The following is a 15,298-nucleotide window of genomic DNA, read 5'->3' on the forward strand; positions in this document are numbered from 1 at the left end:
ATTGGCTTATTTTATTTCGTGAGTCTCGTTGAAGAGACTACATGAGATCCCGCTCTTCGCGCATACGCACATAGTCGTTCTTCACAGCTAAGTCTTCTGAAAAGTAACTTTTCATCGCGCAAATTATCCTTCAATTTCATCAAAAATCTTCAGTCTATCCAAGACGCAAGGTGCTCAAGACACTCCTATCTTAGCTCCACTTTAGCTAGGGCCCATGTGCCTAGGTTAACGAAAACAACAACCAGTCTTCTTTACCGGTGGTAGCCCCATCAGAAGTGTTGTGATCTAGTGGATAAGCCTCCGGACCCTGAACCATAAGGTACAGGGTTTGAATCCCTGGCATAGCACTAATGTCTTCTGCCAAGACATTAATCTACATTTGCGACACTCGATCCAGATGGGTACCCGGTAGGATTCATTCCTTAGGATTGCACTGGGCACTACGGTCGCCGGAGCTTAAGCAGAGGTATTGATATCCAAAGTCAATTGGAAGCGCATCAAGATGTTATATCGTCATGTGTTGTGGGCATTACAAGAACAACATATTGTCATTATTACAATTATTCCCCCCCCCCCCAAGGGCACTGCATCCTCTTGTCAATGAAAATCCTGTTTCTAACCATTATTTTAATTGTATTTTGCAATCCTTGTATTAACTATACTAGGTGAAATCGCTACCAGGCCTTGGCACAACCATAGATGTTATTCTCGTCAATGGAACACTAAGAGAAGGAGACACGATAGTGGTTGCTGGCCAGGAAGGGCCTATTGTATCCCAAGTCAGAGGTTTATTGATGCCACAGCCTCTCAAGGAACTCAGAGTCAAGGTAAATCAATATTTTTTGTCCCTTTCCCTGATAGACCAGTTCACGGTTAGCACATGTCCCAAATGACCCCCGAATATCCACAGATCTTCAAAACATGAAGAGGTCCCACTTTGTACATTTTGAAATAATCACTCTTGCAGCGATGGAGGTGCTACATAAATAGCCTTTGTTCCCCCTTTCAAAGAACTTTTCCACCTGTGTATCATGGAGTACACTGCTTGTGCATTAATGAATAATGATTACATAACTTTCATGAGCACGTATCCAGTATTTTGTCTCCTTGTATTTCACAATTTGGTCTGCAATGACCTTTATCCGCTCATGCTCAGACTGCAACTATAAACTGGCTTATTCATCAATGCAACGAAGCAAAGCGGGAAGTCAATTATTTCACCCTGTTGTGACAACTGTCCAAAGTGAAGTCAAACAAAAGGGGTTGATGGGTCTACCTCAGGTTCATGTAAGCCTTTTACAGGGGTAGAGGAGTTGTGGTCTAGTGGTTAAGACTCTGGACTGTCAACCACAAGGTACAGGGTTCGAATCCCTGGCATGGCACTAACATCCTTTGGCAAGACAGTGATCCACATTTGCCATACTTGTACCTAAATAGAGTAAGTGGATACCTGGTAGGAATGCACTCAGTGCTACAGATGCTGGAGCAAAAGGGGGAGGGGGGGGGGGGCTGAATGGTATCCAAAAGTCCTTTGGACATGCGAAAAGACATTATAACTTAATGCGATATGCACTTTCCAAGAACGACACATAATTATAGAGTAGGCTTACGGTTGCACCATGTGAGAGAGGGGGGGGGGGGAGGATTGCGTGCAACCATAAGCCTACTGTATATCTACATCACCATGCAAGCTGATACTTATAAGCAGCATCTGACATATAATTAATCTTACATAATGTAAATTCTTTAATTCATCCTCTTCTCCATTTTAGAATCAGTATGCCAAGCATAAAGAGATTAAAGGAGCACAAGGAGTCAAGGTGTTGGCCAAGGATCTGGAGAAAGCTCTGGCTGGACTTCCCATGTTAGTGGCTGAGCAACCAGATGAAATAGAGATCTATCGTGTAAGATGAGCCATATTCAACTCTTGCTATCGCCCCTACTCGATTCAGTCATAGAGGGCAGCACTGGCTATGGGTTCTGGTATATGGGTACCAATGAAGGCCTCCAAAATAAAGTGGGTTAAATTTGCAAGGGAGCTGTCTGAAACTTTAATAGTGTAAAACACCACCCCATTCAAGGTTGCACATATTGAAAGATGAATAAAGGAACATCTCTTCAAATAGGCCGTTTTCGTAATGTAATCAAATTTATACTTGATACAAATTATTTCATTCACCCGTTTCAGATAATTGCATTTCAATAGTCAGAATGCAAATTGCATATATTACGTGTTTTTAGATAGGGCAAGCCATAATGTTTGTCCTACCTAGGAACAATGAATGTATGCAATTTTAATTCTGACTATTGAGATACATTTAATTGTAACCGGTGAATGAAATGATTTGCATGGAGGCGCTTCACAAAGGCACATGCATAAATTTTGTTTACATTACATAAATGGCCTATTCCTTTGTGTCTTTATATCTTGTGTTGTTCCTTGGCATCGTACTTAAAATGAATTTAATGTATTATTTCTGTGCACAACCCACTTGTCACATCATTAACTTCAAACCTTACATATTCATTAATGCCAGTATTATTAACATTAACATAATTGGTATCATATGAAAGAGGGTGAATTAAAATTTGACATGATAAATAAAAATGTATACAATATTTGCCATATGTACTCTTATATTTGATGTATTTCTAAATTATTCTGTGTATGTAGATTGTGATCAAGTCAGCCATTGGCTGCTAATCAGGATGTGTATTAAACCATAAATATTAAAGTACATGAATGAATATATCAAATAATTAATTTCCTAGTAATAAATTAATGAATTTGGGTTTCCTCTTTAACATACAGGAAGAAGTAGCGCACCTTCTCAAAGCTGCGCTTACGAGCATCAAGATGTCCGAGAGGGGGGTCTACGTCCAGGCTTCGACACTCGGCTCCCTCGAAGCTCTGCTCGAATTTCTCAGGACTTCCAAAATTCCAGTAAGCTAATAATTCACCAAGACTTATCAAGTCATTGAAACTTTGTTTGATAGTAATTTATAAGACAGTTTTGTTTAAAATAAGTTGCTAATTATCTGTTATTATTATTAGAATTACAGTTTGTATTATTGCTGTATGTTTATTTTACATTATACCTTGTTTTGTTAAGCACTTAACATTTTTTAGGGCTTTATAAATGTTATTTATTATTATTATTATTATTATTATATTATCCTGTCCGTAAAGACCACACATACTGATAAAGACTTCCAGTTTATGAAGATCATATTTCTTATCTCCCCGGAGCATTATTTGTACATGGGTTTTACTGTATATGTGTAGCAACCTATTTGTAGCCAATTTAAGTATTGTTTGTATAACAAAGAGTTGAAGCTTCTGCAATCATCCATACACTTGGTGTGTCTAGTGTAAAGATTAATTGTGTTTGTCCTATCCATTTTTTTTTTAATATGTTTTTTTTAATAATTATTACTGTAACGTGGTAATTGCTCATCAATCATGTTGGTCCCAGCAAATGCTTTTTGTTTCTGTAAACTCCCTCCTAGTAAAGTCGTAATTGTTTTTTGACTTTCTATTTGTATTTCAGTATTCTGGTATCAACATAGGGCCAGTGCACAAGAAAGACGTCATGAAGGCATCCGTTATGCTGGAACATGACGGCCAGTAAGTACCCCCTCGATCTCTAGAAATTTGGTTAGGAATTTATGGATTAAAAATAAACAGTGGGCATAGATGATTTGTCATGAATTTATTAAGAAAAATGTTGATAGGTAATACAACAACAACAAATTCTTGCTACAAGAGACTGTTGCATTTTTCCATCATGAAAATACCCTTATTTCCGTAAGTTCTGGTTCATTATGAAGATGGTAACATGTACTGTATGTGTATGGTCCATCTGATACTGCAGAAGATAGTACTATCAGCTAATGAGCGCTCTTATTACCTCCATGCCCAGCAACATTCCCATGTGCATAATACAGGCGAAGTTTAAAACACATGGGGTTGGGCAGTCATCCATTCGAGGGTAACGTCACAGTTGATTGCTTCTGCACATTCTAGCTCTTTCAGGCCTGATAATTACCCTATTTTTTTCCTGATTTTACCCCTATTTTCCTGATTTTCCTTATTTTTTTCCTAATTTTCTTACTCAAAAGGCGGGAATGTTGTTTAATAGATGCCATTTTTTTTCCCCTCGATCTTTTTTTTTTTTTTTTTTACTCAAGGGGGGTCTGGTCGAGGGAAAAAAAATTGTTAGTGCTCACTTTCACCCCTGTCTTCCCATCGTGTTGTAAGAACTATCCACTCACTGTTCCCTGACCTTCCCTCCAGGTACGCTGTCATCCTCGCGTTCGACGTCAAGGTGGAGCGCGACGCCCAGGAGATGGCCGACCGCGAGGGCATCAAGGTCTTCCAGGCGGACATCATCTACCATCTCTTTGACCGCTTCATGGCTTACCGTGAAGAACTCAAGAAGAGAAACAAGGAGCTGCACAAACATATAGCTGTCTTCCCCTGCAAGCTCCGCATCCTGTCCCAGCACATCTTCAATGCCAGGAACCCCATCGTCATGGGCGTGTCCGTAGAGGGCGGTATTGTCAAGCAGGGCACGCCGATCATCGTTCCTTCCAGAGAAGTAAGAATTGGTATAATGGATTCTGCTTCAGTTATTGCGTATTTTAAAAGAATACACTGGACAATATAGAATTTGTGAATGTTCATAATACTTCAAATACATGTAATTTACATCTTATTATTTTTGTTAATAGAACAAAAATAGTTTAGAAACAAAAATTTTGAAAATGTCAGGATTATCTCAAATTCAATACACCATGGGATAGTTTGACTTAATCCATCCCCAACCAAAGTATTCTCCCAAGACAACTTATAATAGTTTTAAGTATTCAGAATAAGGATATTTTTTACATTATATTTAACATTTTCTGTTCAGTTGTACCAACAATAAAAAAGACTTGAGGGAGACACCGATGAAGAACGGAGAGTGAAAGGTGTCATTTTAAAGACACATAGCATGGCTTCTCATTGGGCTTCTCTTCATCAGCTCTTCGATCGCAAATTATCCAGCTAATTTGCTCCTTCATCAACCAGCAGTTGCAATTAGCGGGATATTTGATTCAGAAAATATCCCAAGAAATCTTGGTCTTGTTTCCAAAATATCCCGCTATTTGCGAAATAGCGGGCTAATTTGCGCCCTTCCGAGCTAGTTTGTGATGAGCATATCGGTCCGGTGAAGACGTAATTTTGAGCTTCAGAATAATATCCTGAGTCAGAAAATAGCGGGTTATTTGGCAAACTCGATGGGGAATGGGACACCATTCGGGTGTTCACCTGATAACGGAATGTTATCAATAACAGGAAATGGCCTTCATTTTATGACCAGGTTTTATGTAACGCACTTCACCCACTTCCAACTACCCCATAAGGAAAGCTCATCATCATTAAATTCCTGAACCGGAGACTGTCCAAGACATTGTGTGGAAGCTCAAAAGCTTGGTGGAACATCCAAATTTCGTTTCACACTTCACACATATAATGGTATTTCTACCAAGTCAGGAGTCGGCGAATTGGATTATACTGCACTTGGAAACTGCTGGCAGCATGTCTTTAAATATTTCTAACTCCTATCATTTGTTTCTTTGGTAGAACTGTGAGATAGGTGTTGTGAGCAGTCTGGAGCTAAACCATAAGATGGTGGACACAGCTCGCAAGGGTCAAGAGATCTGCATCAAGATTGAAAATGTTTCTGGCGATGCTCCCAAGATGTACGGCAGGCATTTTGATCACACTGACCTTCTTGTTAGCAAGGTAGGTCTATCTATACTCGTGAGAGTTATTCTTGCACCTGTCCATATGCTAAATAATAGTTGAATCATAGTGATAGAGCTGTTAATAAACTGAAATAAACAACAACAACAAAAAGAGAAATAACTGAAGCACTTCATCTGATTGGTGAAGTGGTGTTAAAGAAAACTTCTTTTGACACCATCAGTATTAAACAGAAGGAAAAAATAGGCGATTATTAAACCTGCCCCATGTTGTTTCTTTTTTAAATCCTGTACAGATCAGCAGAGAATCAATAGACGCCGTCAAGACCTACTTCCGGGATGAATTAGAGAAACCTGACTGGCAAGTTATGATTGAACTCAAGAAGTTGTTACAAATCTTGTGAGATTGCTGAATCGACCTTGAACTATCCGGAACTCTTATTGCACGACAGTGTGGGATTCATCAAGAAATATCATCAGAACGGATTCTCGATTTTAGACAAAGATGTGGAAAGTCACGATTAAGAGAAGATTCTAGAAATCTTCTGGGATCATTGAATCTCCAAACCTTCTATCTATTCCGAAGTCATAAACTAGCCTTTGTGGGCGCCAAGGGACTGCCTTTCTCTGTGCGCAAGCCCAGCTTAAAATGGATGGAATAACAGGGTGGAATTCATCAAGAAACATCAGAACTGGTGCTCAATTTCTTAAGAAGTGGAGAGTCATGATTGCAAGAAGATTGTATGACTCGTCTAGGAATCTTATAAAACAGTTTTCTTGAGTCTGCAGCTATTTGGACCATTGACTATGTACAACAGCAAGACACAAAGAACTATTCTCTTTTCAAGTGCTAACATACCTGTAGTTGGACATAATGACATTATCTGAGTCATAGAGAAATGAATTATGTCAGAACTTGTTTGCAATCTTTGAAGTAAATTATATGTTGCTCAAATATTTTGCAATTTTTGCAGAGGTTGAGTGCAAGCAATGGACCACAGGGCTCATTCATTTTCTTTTCCACCTGTATATTCTTTTGCTCTGTTTCTTGATCTCCAGGGGGCTGTTTCACAAAGAGTTAAGTCAGACTTAAAGTCATGCCTAAGTGCCAATGCGCATACACTATTTAACAAGCAATCTCATTGATAAGACAACGAAAAGCGCCACGTCCCCTGACCGTGATCTGACCAATGCGTTGATGTGTAATATAGCGCCTGCAAGTAGAAACTTAAGCATGACTTTTAAGTCCAACTTAACTCTGTGTGAAACGCCCCCTAGGACTCCTCTTCATGAAACATAACATACAATGTTACTTCTCCCTTATCACTTCACACCTTGGTAAAAAATTGCTACATATCAATTATTTTACTATCGGTGTTATTACTATTGTCTGCACCCATTGCAATGTGTTTATTAATACAATAAACTAAAGTTTAAGAAACACTTAAAAACAAATACCACATTTCCCTTCATGAAATAAACATTTAAATGCAGCATATAATGTCTTTGCTTTGTTTAACTTATTCATGAACTTACATGTATCCCTGTCACCGTTTTGTTTTTTTTCTTCAAATTTTCAATATATTTTTTAATTACATGAAAACAGTCTTGTATATATCGCTTTAAGCATTTACACCGGACTACCGTTTATGTTTCATGTCAGTGCAATTATTGTACTAACATCGCCTTTCTGTACAAAGGAGTGGATACTGATATGTCGTAAACGTGATCTGTTGGTGTATGATGAACGATGATCATGTAGGTAGTCGTGATAGTTTTGCAGACATACAAGTAACATGAACAATTCACACAGCAATAAAAGAGACTTAATTCGGACAGGGTGATAATTCACATTTGAACTGAAGAAAAAAAATTGAATGATTTCATGAACTCCTGGAGAAAATCCCTCAAATCAGCCAAGTTAAAAGATGGGAGTTGTTGCTACCTTGTTTGGCGTTCAACAATAAGGGATAGAGCAATGTCGATCTGGCGCTGCTCAGTGGCTGCCGGGCCCACGATCAATTGGGCAAAAAGAATTTCGGTTTCGGTTTCATAAAATTTGGAGTTGACTATTAGGCTATTATTATTATTAAGTTGTTGCCTGATGCCTGGAAAACACTACCTTTATGAAGAGAATGAGATGAAATTAATTTTGAATGTTATGGTTGCCATTTTTGTGTATTCTTCAAAATGTGTATTGAAGACTGAAGATGGCTATATTTTTGTGTATTGCATTTGTGAAAGTCATTAGCTGAGGTTTATGACCATAACAACTACAAAACAAATACTTTTTCCCTTTTGAGTTTGTCTTTTCTTCTATTGAATTTATTTATTTTGATTGATTTTCTTCTTCTGAAGTACATGTCTAAGTGCTAATATGACAATGTTTTTTTTCAGAATTAAGATTAAGTTAAAGAGATCTGTGTATTATAGCTACGCATGGATTCAGTGTCTAATATTATCTTTGAAAATGATCTTTAAACTTCTTTTTTTTCTTGCATTAGATTTAAACTGGAGTTCACATTTGAAGAATTAAAAACCTTTATCTTAGGAGATTATGAATAAAAGTACCATTGTAAAGAGAGAGAGAAAAAAAATTACTTTTTCTTGATTCTTCAACATCGGAAATTGTATGTGAGAATCTGGTATATGAATTCATTTTCTCTTGTGCCGGCTGCAGACCATGTCACACTCCTGGCCTATCAAATGATCATCGCCATCTAATTCCAGAAATATTTTCTCTGTCAATCTGTCTTGTATTGTGCTATTAGGGCTAGGGTTTATTCATGTGCACACCACACGTACAAGTAAATATAACTTTTCAATAACCTCACTTAATCTCTGTGAAATCTACTGGATATTATTTTATTAAAGATAAAAGTGAGTTCTGGTCATCTGATTTTATTGTGAAAGAAAAGGTCTGGAATGGATCAGAAAAAGTTGATCATGTAGCATGTAAGTATTGGTGTGTACTTCAAGTTCTGGAGTCATCAAAATCATAATAAATTTGGCCCAGTCTTGGTAAAGTAACAAACACTGTACACAGATACATGTATATGGGACTACACAAATGATGTCGGGGCTACTAGCCTTGATTTCCTAATCTTTCTATGCCCATTACTCAGCCAGTATGCTACCAAATTGTTTGGCAAATGACATTTATTTGTCATCTTGAACATTCAGTGTAAGTTTCGTTTGATTATGTTAGAATTCATTTTCTTTTTTTTTACCAGAACTCACCTTTATCTTTAACCTTTAACTCAATTACAGGTCAAATATGATGGTACAGGGTATCCACCCATGAAGTGATATTCATGTATAAATGATATTCGTCAAGCGATCACTTGTTGGTATGCAACTCTACGCTCAGCTTATGACGGCTGGTTTTTCTAACCTGCATTGTAAGGAAAATATTCAGATTTGTTGATATATTTATGTACCAGGAATGGAAAACTACATATAATTCTGAAAAATGCCATCCATTCACGAACAATGTGTGGAGGTATTACTTTATTTTTTCATAAAGAATGGATGAACATAAAATCCCATATACTCCAAAACATTTTGGGCCATGTCTTTGAAGTATACTATTTCCTGGGCCCCATTTCACAAAACTTGTCATCGGTGACAAATGATAGTTTTTGTTATAAGCTACTGAAATCCTTGCTTCTGATTGGTTATCAGCAGATTTGTCATTGAAAAGAGGCTTTGTGAAATGGGTCCCTGGAATGACTAGTCTTGGATGGCATCTAGGATTGCAACAGAGAATATATTTTGAATACTTGCATATTTTACTTATACTGTATGGCCTGTACTTTCAAACCCAACGCTGGGTGTAAGCTTTGTTCAAGATAAGGTGAGAAAATAAAGGATTTTAGTTTTCGATCTAAAATTTCCTTTGTTGAACAGGATCTATAGACCCAGGGTTGGGTTAAACTGAGTTGTTAGAATACAGAGCTTTACTGTTAGTTCTTTGAACAAATTACCTGCTTGAATTATTACCATATGAGCACAAATGAAATGAGAATTGGCAGATGTTGAGGTACAATTTTTTCTCACACATGATGGTGATAATGATAATGTAATACAGAATTTTTTCAATCTATATTCCAAGCAGTTGAAGATTCATCTATGAGATGAGGAATTACTGTGAATCATGCTATGGGCATTACAACATGTCAGTTGCAATGCAAAGCAAATAAAACTATCTTGCATTGTCAGAAGAAAACCCCTCTTAGTGAGTTGTCTTTAATCCTAGAGTTCTGTCTCAGAGAGTTGTGAATGTTCTGAATCAAGTGAAAGAGCTCAAGGGACAATCCACATTGTATATTTAGGATTTTAGATTGATTGATTGCTCAGACTTTCACTGCACCTGTTCCTCTCATTATCTTCTTTTATTAAAACCATTGTAATACCAGGGTGGGCTTCCCCTTTAAGTGTTTTTTGTAAACAAATATTTACAGAGGAAATTTTGAAAAATGAGGGGTAGAGGAAGTTGATAAACCTTGGTTGAAATATTCTCCAACAAAATATATTGTAATACAAGAAGCTTATCATATAGAATAAATGATGTTTATATTTGAAGCATATGCATAACAATTGCATTATAACTTTTTAACAGAATATTTGTTCTCCTCACGAGCAAAGATGTAAGAATGAGTAACCTTCATTATCCTTGATCCCTGCAAGTTTTCTACACAGATGAATATTATCCACCCCCTTCTTTCTTTACCTTTCTCTATGTCTCTCTACCCCCCCCCCCCCCCCCCCCCCCCCCCCCTCCCGGCCCCTTCTCCTGCATCTCCCCTGTCTTCCCTTACAATTCTTACAGTCCATTTCAAATACTCTGAAATAATTATGCATAATATAAAACTTTCTACTTCTATGAATTCTTTGCTAGTTTTCTATCAAGGTGGGATTTCCCTATATGCATGGGATATGATACTGGTGATTCACCATGTTCACAGAATAGAATGTGCAATTCCTCTTTTTAGTCGGTTACTTATTGGTCGCTAGTTTCAAGGAGAGCGGATTGAACGTATCGCACAGGATGGCGTAAGTATACCTTGTTTATTTCGTCTTTTTGTAATATGTTTGTATCATTGGCGGTATTTCGAATCATTATTCCGTATTTTTCTATGTATTTTGTCTGTAGATCGAAAGTAACCTTCAAGATTACGCTCACTTCGGATCCAAAACTGCCCTTCAAAGTGTAAGTAACATATGTTCTGTAATGGTGCCCCATGTACTTTCATTTATGTACTGTTATTAATGACACGTATGCGCACCTCCGCCTCCACAGCATTACATTTAAAACACACACCTTTATTCACCCTTGGGTCATACTACGCACATAGATCCTCAATTTAAGTGCGACAAGCACATATTTTCTGAAGGCTACTAATACTGAAACAGAGATTTTCTATTCCAATTAGCAATTACCACAATTCTGATTTCTGATAATGAAACTGTTCACAATGTACATTGCCAAACTGTCATTGCACAATTCCGACATTTACAAAATTAGGTCTACTACAGCAATATTTTGAAGGTTCATTTATCTAAACTTCTGAAGGTTAATCATTCCGAGAGCAAAAAATTATATATTTTCAAAATTAGAATTAAATGGGTTCATAATTTTGATTAATTTTATCCTCCTCCTGCTCCTCTTTTTCTTATTCTCCTCCTTCTCCTTTTTCTTTTTCTTCATTATCATTATTTCTATCGTCAGTTTAATGTTGTTATTATCATTATCATCATTATTGTCTTTAATAATATTTGTTTTCTTCTTATCTTCTTATCTTATATATTACAATTAAACTTATTAATTTTGTACATGTCTGTTGGGGACCCCACTGGAAATAAGTTCTCAAGCTTTCGTGGGTTATCCTGTTCAAGCTGACTTAATTTTAATCTGTTATCCTTGTATATTGTATGTTAGAAGCTTGACAAATAAAAATCAATCAATCATCAAACCAAACCTGCTGTGATCTGACTTTTAATTCAATTACGAGGTTCAGTCAAACCTGCTTGTCTTTATGGACAGGTGGTCACCTGTCTACAAAGACCACATTTGTGTTTCCCTTGGGCGGTCACTATCGACAGGATTGACTATATTACTCATCCACCCCATTAACGGTGAAAATAATTTATTTTCATGCAGGCTAAGTGTACCGGAATCAACACCATTCACTGCTGTACTCAAGTTTGCAGCTGAAGAGGTTAGTAATTTTGTTGTAAACCTACATTACACAACTACATACATGTACTAAACATATTTACTGAACTGTCCATTACAATAAAATTTGTAATATATTTAGATTTTGATGTATGTAATATATTTAGATTTTGGTGTAATAAGTGAATTTCATTTTGTTTCATTATGCATGATTTATAGTCGTACGTTTTAGTAATTCATATTTCGATCGTTTATTGTGTTGTACATTGACTTTGTAAAGTGAATAATTTCAGCTTCCCAGCTGCATGTTCTTTTATTGCAATAAACCAAATCATATCAAATCAAATCAAATATGATAAGAACTAAAAAAAGACGTAATATTTTTAAGAAATATCCATTTAGATTCACTAGCAAGCTTGCATTTAAACCATACATATGTTAGAAAAAATAGTAAGTGTCCAGCATAATCACCCCTTATTTAAACATTTTGTACATGATTGTAACAGACACAGTAGACAACAAAACATATATTTTTGAATATTCAAAGTTTCTAACTCAACATTTCATGTTATTTTCTTCATAAAATAATTTTTTGACAACGTGTGTCTTACCAAAGTTGTTTGAAAATAAGTGCTATGCTGTGCAAAGGCCAATACAACCTTTAACAAAAATCCAAAGCAATCAATATCTTTAGCAGAAAAATGTAAGAATTTTTTAAAACTACTACCGTAACTAAAGTTTTGAAAGAGTCATATCCAGAAAGAGAACTATAAATAGAGTCAAATGCAGCTCAAATGATTTTCCTTTTTCTAGAAGTGTTGTGCTATTCAAAAACAGAAGTCTCTCTCAACACCATATAATATTGTGTAAACTTGTAATCAATGTTTGTCATTTGTTTAGTTAAGCTGTGTAATGCTTTTATGCCCTTTTGTTTTTGTTTTCCCTAATATAGTTCAGAGTTCCCGCTGCTACTAGTGCAATCATCACAAATGGTTGGTTATTTTTTATTTGTAAGATAAGATTAAACTAAGTCATTTCCTTCTCTTTGCTAACATTATGTTGATTAGTGATTTAGTGCATTCAAAATTATTGTTATGTAGTTAAATGAAATATTTTTTGTTGAGTACTTTCAAAATTCATCATAATTAATGTTAATCAGTAATTAATAATAAATATTATTCCAGTGCATAGAATAATAATTGTTAGGTAGTGGGGACCCATTCATAGTTCATGTTTTTTGTGGGTTTTTTTAATAGTAAGGAAAACTCCTTGCAGAAATCCAAAAAGAGTGAACAATGCATGAAATGACACAGCTATGATCAATAAGGGCAGACAGATAATTTCTTGAGATATTGGTCTTTATCAGTCAAGTCTTAAAAATGCAGATGATTTGATCAAAGGACGCTCCTCTACCAGTAATCATTTACAGACGAATATTGAATTAATAGTCATTTTAATCACTAGAGTCAATTTCAATTGTTTGGACCTACAGCACGAAATGTTGCACTACTTTGTTAGCAAAGAGGAAACATCCATGAATATAAAATTGATTTATTTATCGATTTAAAAAAAATTAAAATTGTTATGGACTGAAGAAAAAATAATGCTAATTTAAACATCTTGTCTTTCTTATTTATTTCAGATGGCATTGGAATCAACCCAGCCCAGAGCGCAGGGAATGTCTTCCTCAAACATGGCTCTGAGCTGAGACTAATACCCAGAGACAGAGTAGGATCACATCTCTGACGCAAAACTTGCAAACATCTATACTTACTTTTGAACTTCTTGACAAAGGTGGAGGAAAAATCTTTGGAAGTAATGCAATATATGATATGACAGCTCCCAGGAAAAAGCTACTGGTGCAAAGGCTTATTTATATTCAAATTCATTATATACATGCCTGCATTAGGGGTTCTGTATTGAATCCATGATTTCAAAGTAACGCCTTTAAAGGTAATATTTAAGCAATTGTTTATTTGTACCCTTTTCTTTACATACTTTTAAGAATGCTATGTTTCTGTGGAAATTCAGTACATTCCTCTGAAATGGAAATAATTTCACTTGGTCTTAGTGTTTTTTCCTCCTCGTTTAAAATGCTGAATAGTACCTTTCAAGTTGTTTGAAACATCTTTATAGATTTCCACTTCATTGAGTGATGTAGTGCATTTTATTCCAATCAACTTTGTAGTATTAGGTGCATATCTGTGCTAATATATAGTGAAAATAGATGCAATTGTCTCTCATGCCCTTCATATTTCTGTAAAGGGGAATTAAGTGTTCCAATCAGCTTTGCATGAGTGAAATTACAAACTTTAAGAAACAGTGAAAACAGAAAATCAAGCCAGCTTTGTAATTGCAGTTTATATAATTGATGAATTCCACATCAAAGGAACTTGGGAGCAATGTTGCCAATCAAAAACAAATAATAATGCATCTTTCACATCGGTTGGTTTGTGAACAAATCTTTTGAAGAGGAATCTATGCTAAGAGAACCACATTTGTATCAAGTGTGTTCGAAAAAGAAAAAAAGTTATCAATTATTGTTTCCTGTAGATCTTACAATAGCACGGCATGACCTATTGTATTTCAATCCATTTTGGTAACATACACATCACTGTACCCAGGCACGTACGTGGGGGGGGGGATTTGGGGGTTGAACCCCCCCCCCCCTTCAGTATTTTTTATGTGTTTATTTTTGAGCAACCCCCCCCCCCCTTTTTTTTTTTTTTTTTTAGTGTCTTCTTACCCCCCCCCCCCCCTGCTTATTCAGCGGCTGGCTGAGTTGTTGCGAAATTTTTGGCCCGATTTAAAAATGTTAAACCCCCCCCCCCCCCCCCCCTTGAAAAAATCCTGCGTATGCGCCTGACTGTATACTTTATTTCTGGGTTGAAGGCCACCATTCAACCATTTCTAATCAATCATGTATTGAAATCACTAGAAAGCTGTCGCAAAATAAAATATGCTGACATTTCTTTGTGACAACATTAACAGTGGTCTGTCTGCTGCCCCTTTTGTCATTGCTGTTCAAGTCTTTAGAAGGTATTGTTACCCTATGAAAGCATACATATAAGGTGCAAGTACTTTGGACGTCGTTTCATAAAACTGTCATAAGTACAAGTTCACCGACATCCTATTGAAATACAGCATACTTTTGACGGTGGCAAGCAATAACGTAATGTTTTCGAACTTGGATTAATAGCAGTTCAGGATTTGTTGTCATTTAATATTGCACAATGTAATGACTTATCACAATTTCCTAATTCAAAGTGGGGAAAAAAATGTTTGTAGTATACCTTGATATTGTTATCATCGCAAATTAGAGGTAAGAATACACACTTAGCAGCTCAAGTAGCTTGATAGACTACTATT

The 15,298-nt window shown here is 36.2% G+C and overlaps 2 protein-coding genes across 3 annotated transcripts in view; both read left to right on the forward strand.

Annotated features, from left to right (window-relative positions):
- Positions 1-8,438, forward strand: part of LOC763128 (eukaryotic translation initiation factor 5B) — a 34,183-nt gene extending 25,745 nt beyond the window's left edge. The window contains exons 22-28 of the mRNA XM_011679544.2: positions 666-827; positions 1,773-1,904; positions 2,813-2,944; positions 3,552-3,628; positions 4,298-4,601; positions 5,630-5,791; positions 6,048-8,438. Coding sequence (XP_011677846.2) covers positions 666-827; positions 1,773-1,904; positions 2,813-2,944; positions 3,552-3,628; positions 4,298-4,601; positions 5,630-5,791; positions 6,048-6,155 — 1,077 coding nt within the window. The 3' untranslated portion in view covers positions 6,156-8,438. The remainder of the gene's footprint in view (positions 1-665; positions 828-1,772; positions 1,905-2,812; positions 2,945-3,551; positions 3,629-4,297; positions 4,602-5,629; positions 5,792-6,047) is intronic.
- A 2,282-nt stretch (positions 8,439-10,720) lies between these two features.
- LOC578331 (ubiquitin-fold modifier 1) lies at positions 10,721-14,458 on the forward strand. 2 transcript variants are annotated; one of them, XM_778504.5, is made up of 5 exons: positions 10,721-10,806; positions 10,907-10,963; positions 11,915-11,972; positions 12,882-12,921; positions 13,572-14,458. In XM_778504.5, exons 1-5 carry the CDS (start codon positions 10,802-10,804, stop codon positions 13,673-13,675), a joined length of 264 nt encoding a protein of 87 aa, XP_783597.4. In that variant the 5' UTR covers positions 10,721-10,801; the 3' UTR covers positions 13,676-14,458. The 2 variants fall into 2 exon arrangements, with proteins under 2 accessions (XP_783597.4, XP_011677843.2); XM_011679541.2 differs by lacking the exon at positions 10,721-10,806 and having other exon boundaries at positions 10,875-10,963.
- Positions 14,459-15,298: the final 840 nt, after the last annotated feature.

Source organism: Strongylocentrotus purpuratus, unplaced genomic scaffold (assembly GCF_000002235.5).
Source record: "Strongylocentrotus purpuratus isolate Spur 01 unplaced genomic scaffold, Spur_5.0 spur5_scaffold_11, whole genome shotgun sequence".
NCBI lineage: Eukaryota > Metazoa > Echinodermata > Echinoidea > Camarodonta > Strongylocentrotidae > Strongylocentrotus > Strongylocentrotus purpuratus.

Excerpts from the sequence above, each read along its gene's own strand:
- LOC578331 (XM_011679541.2), top strand. The coding sequence starts at position 10,890 with ATGTATTTTGTCTGTAGATCGAAAGTAACCTTCAAGATTACGCTCACT. Across the intron at positions 10,964-11,914 it reads CCAAAACTGCCCTTCAAAGT|GCTAAGTGTACCGGAATCAA; the intron begins GTAAGTAACATA and ends ATTTTCATGCAG. Across the intron at positions 11,973-12,881 it reads TCAAGTTTGCAGCTGAAGAG|TTCAGAGTTCCCGCTGCTAC; the intron begins GTTAGTAATTTT and ends TCCCTAATATAG.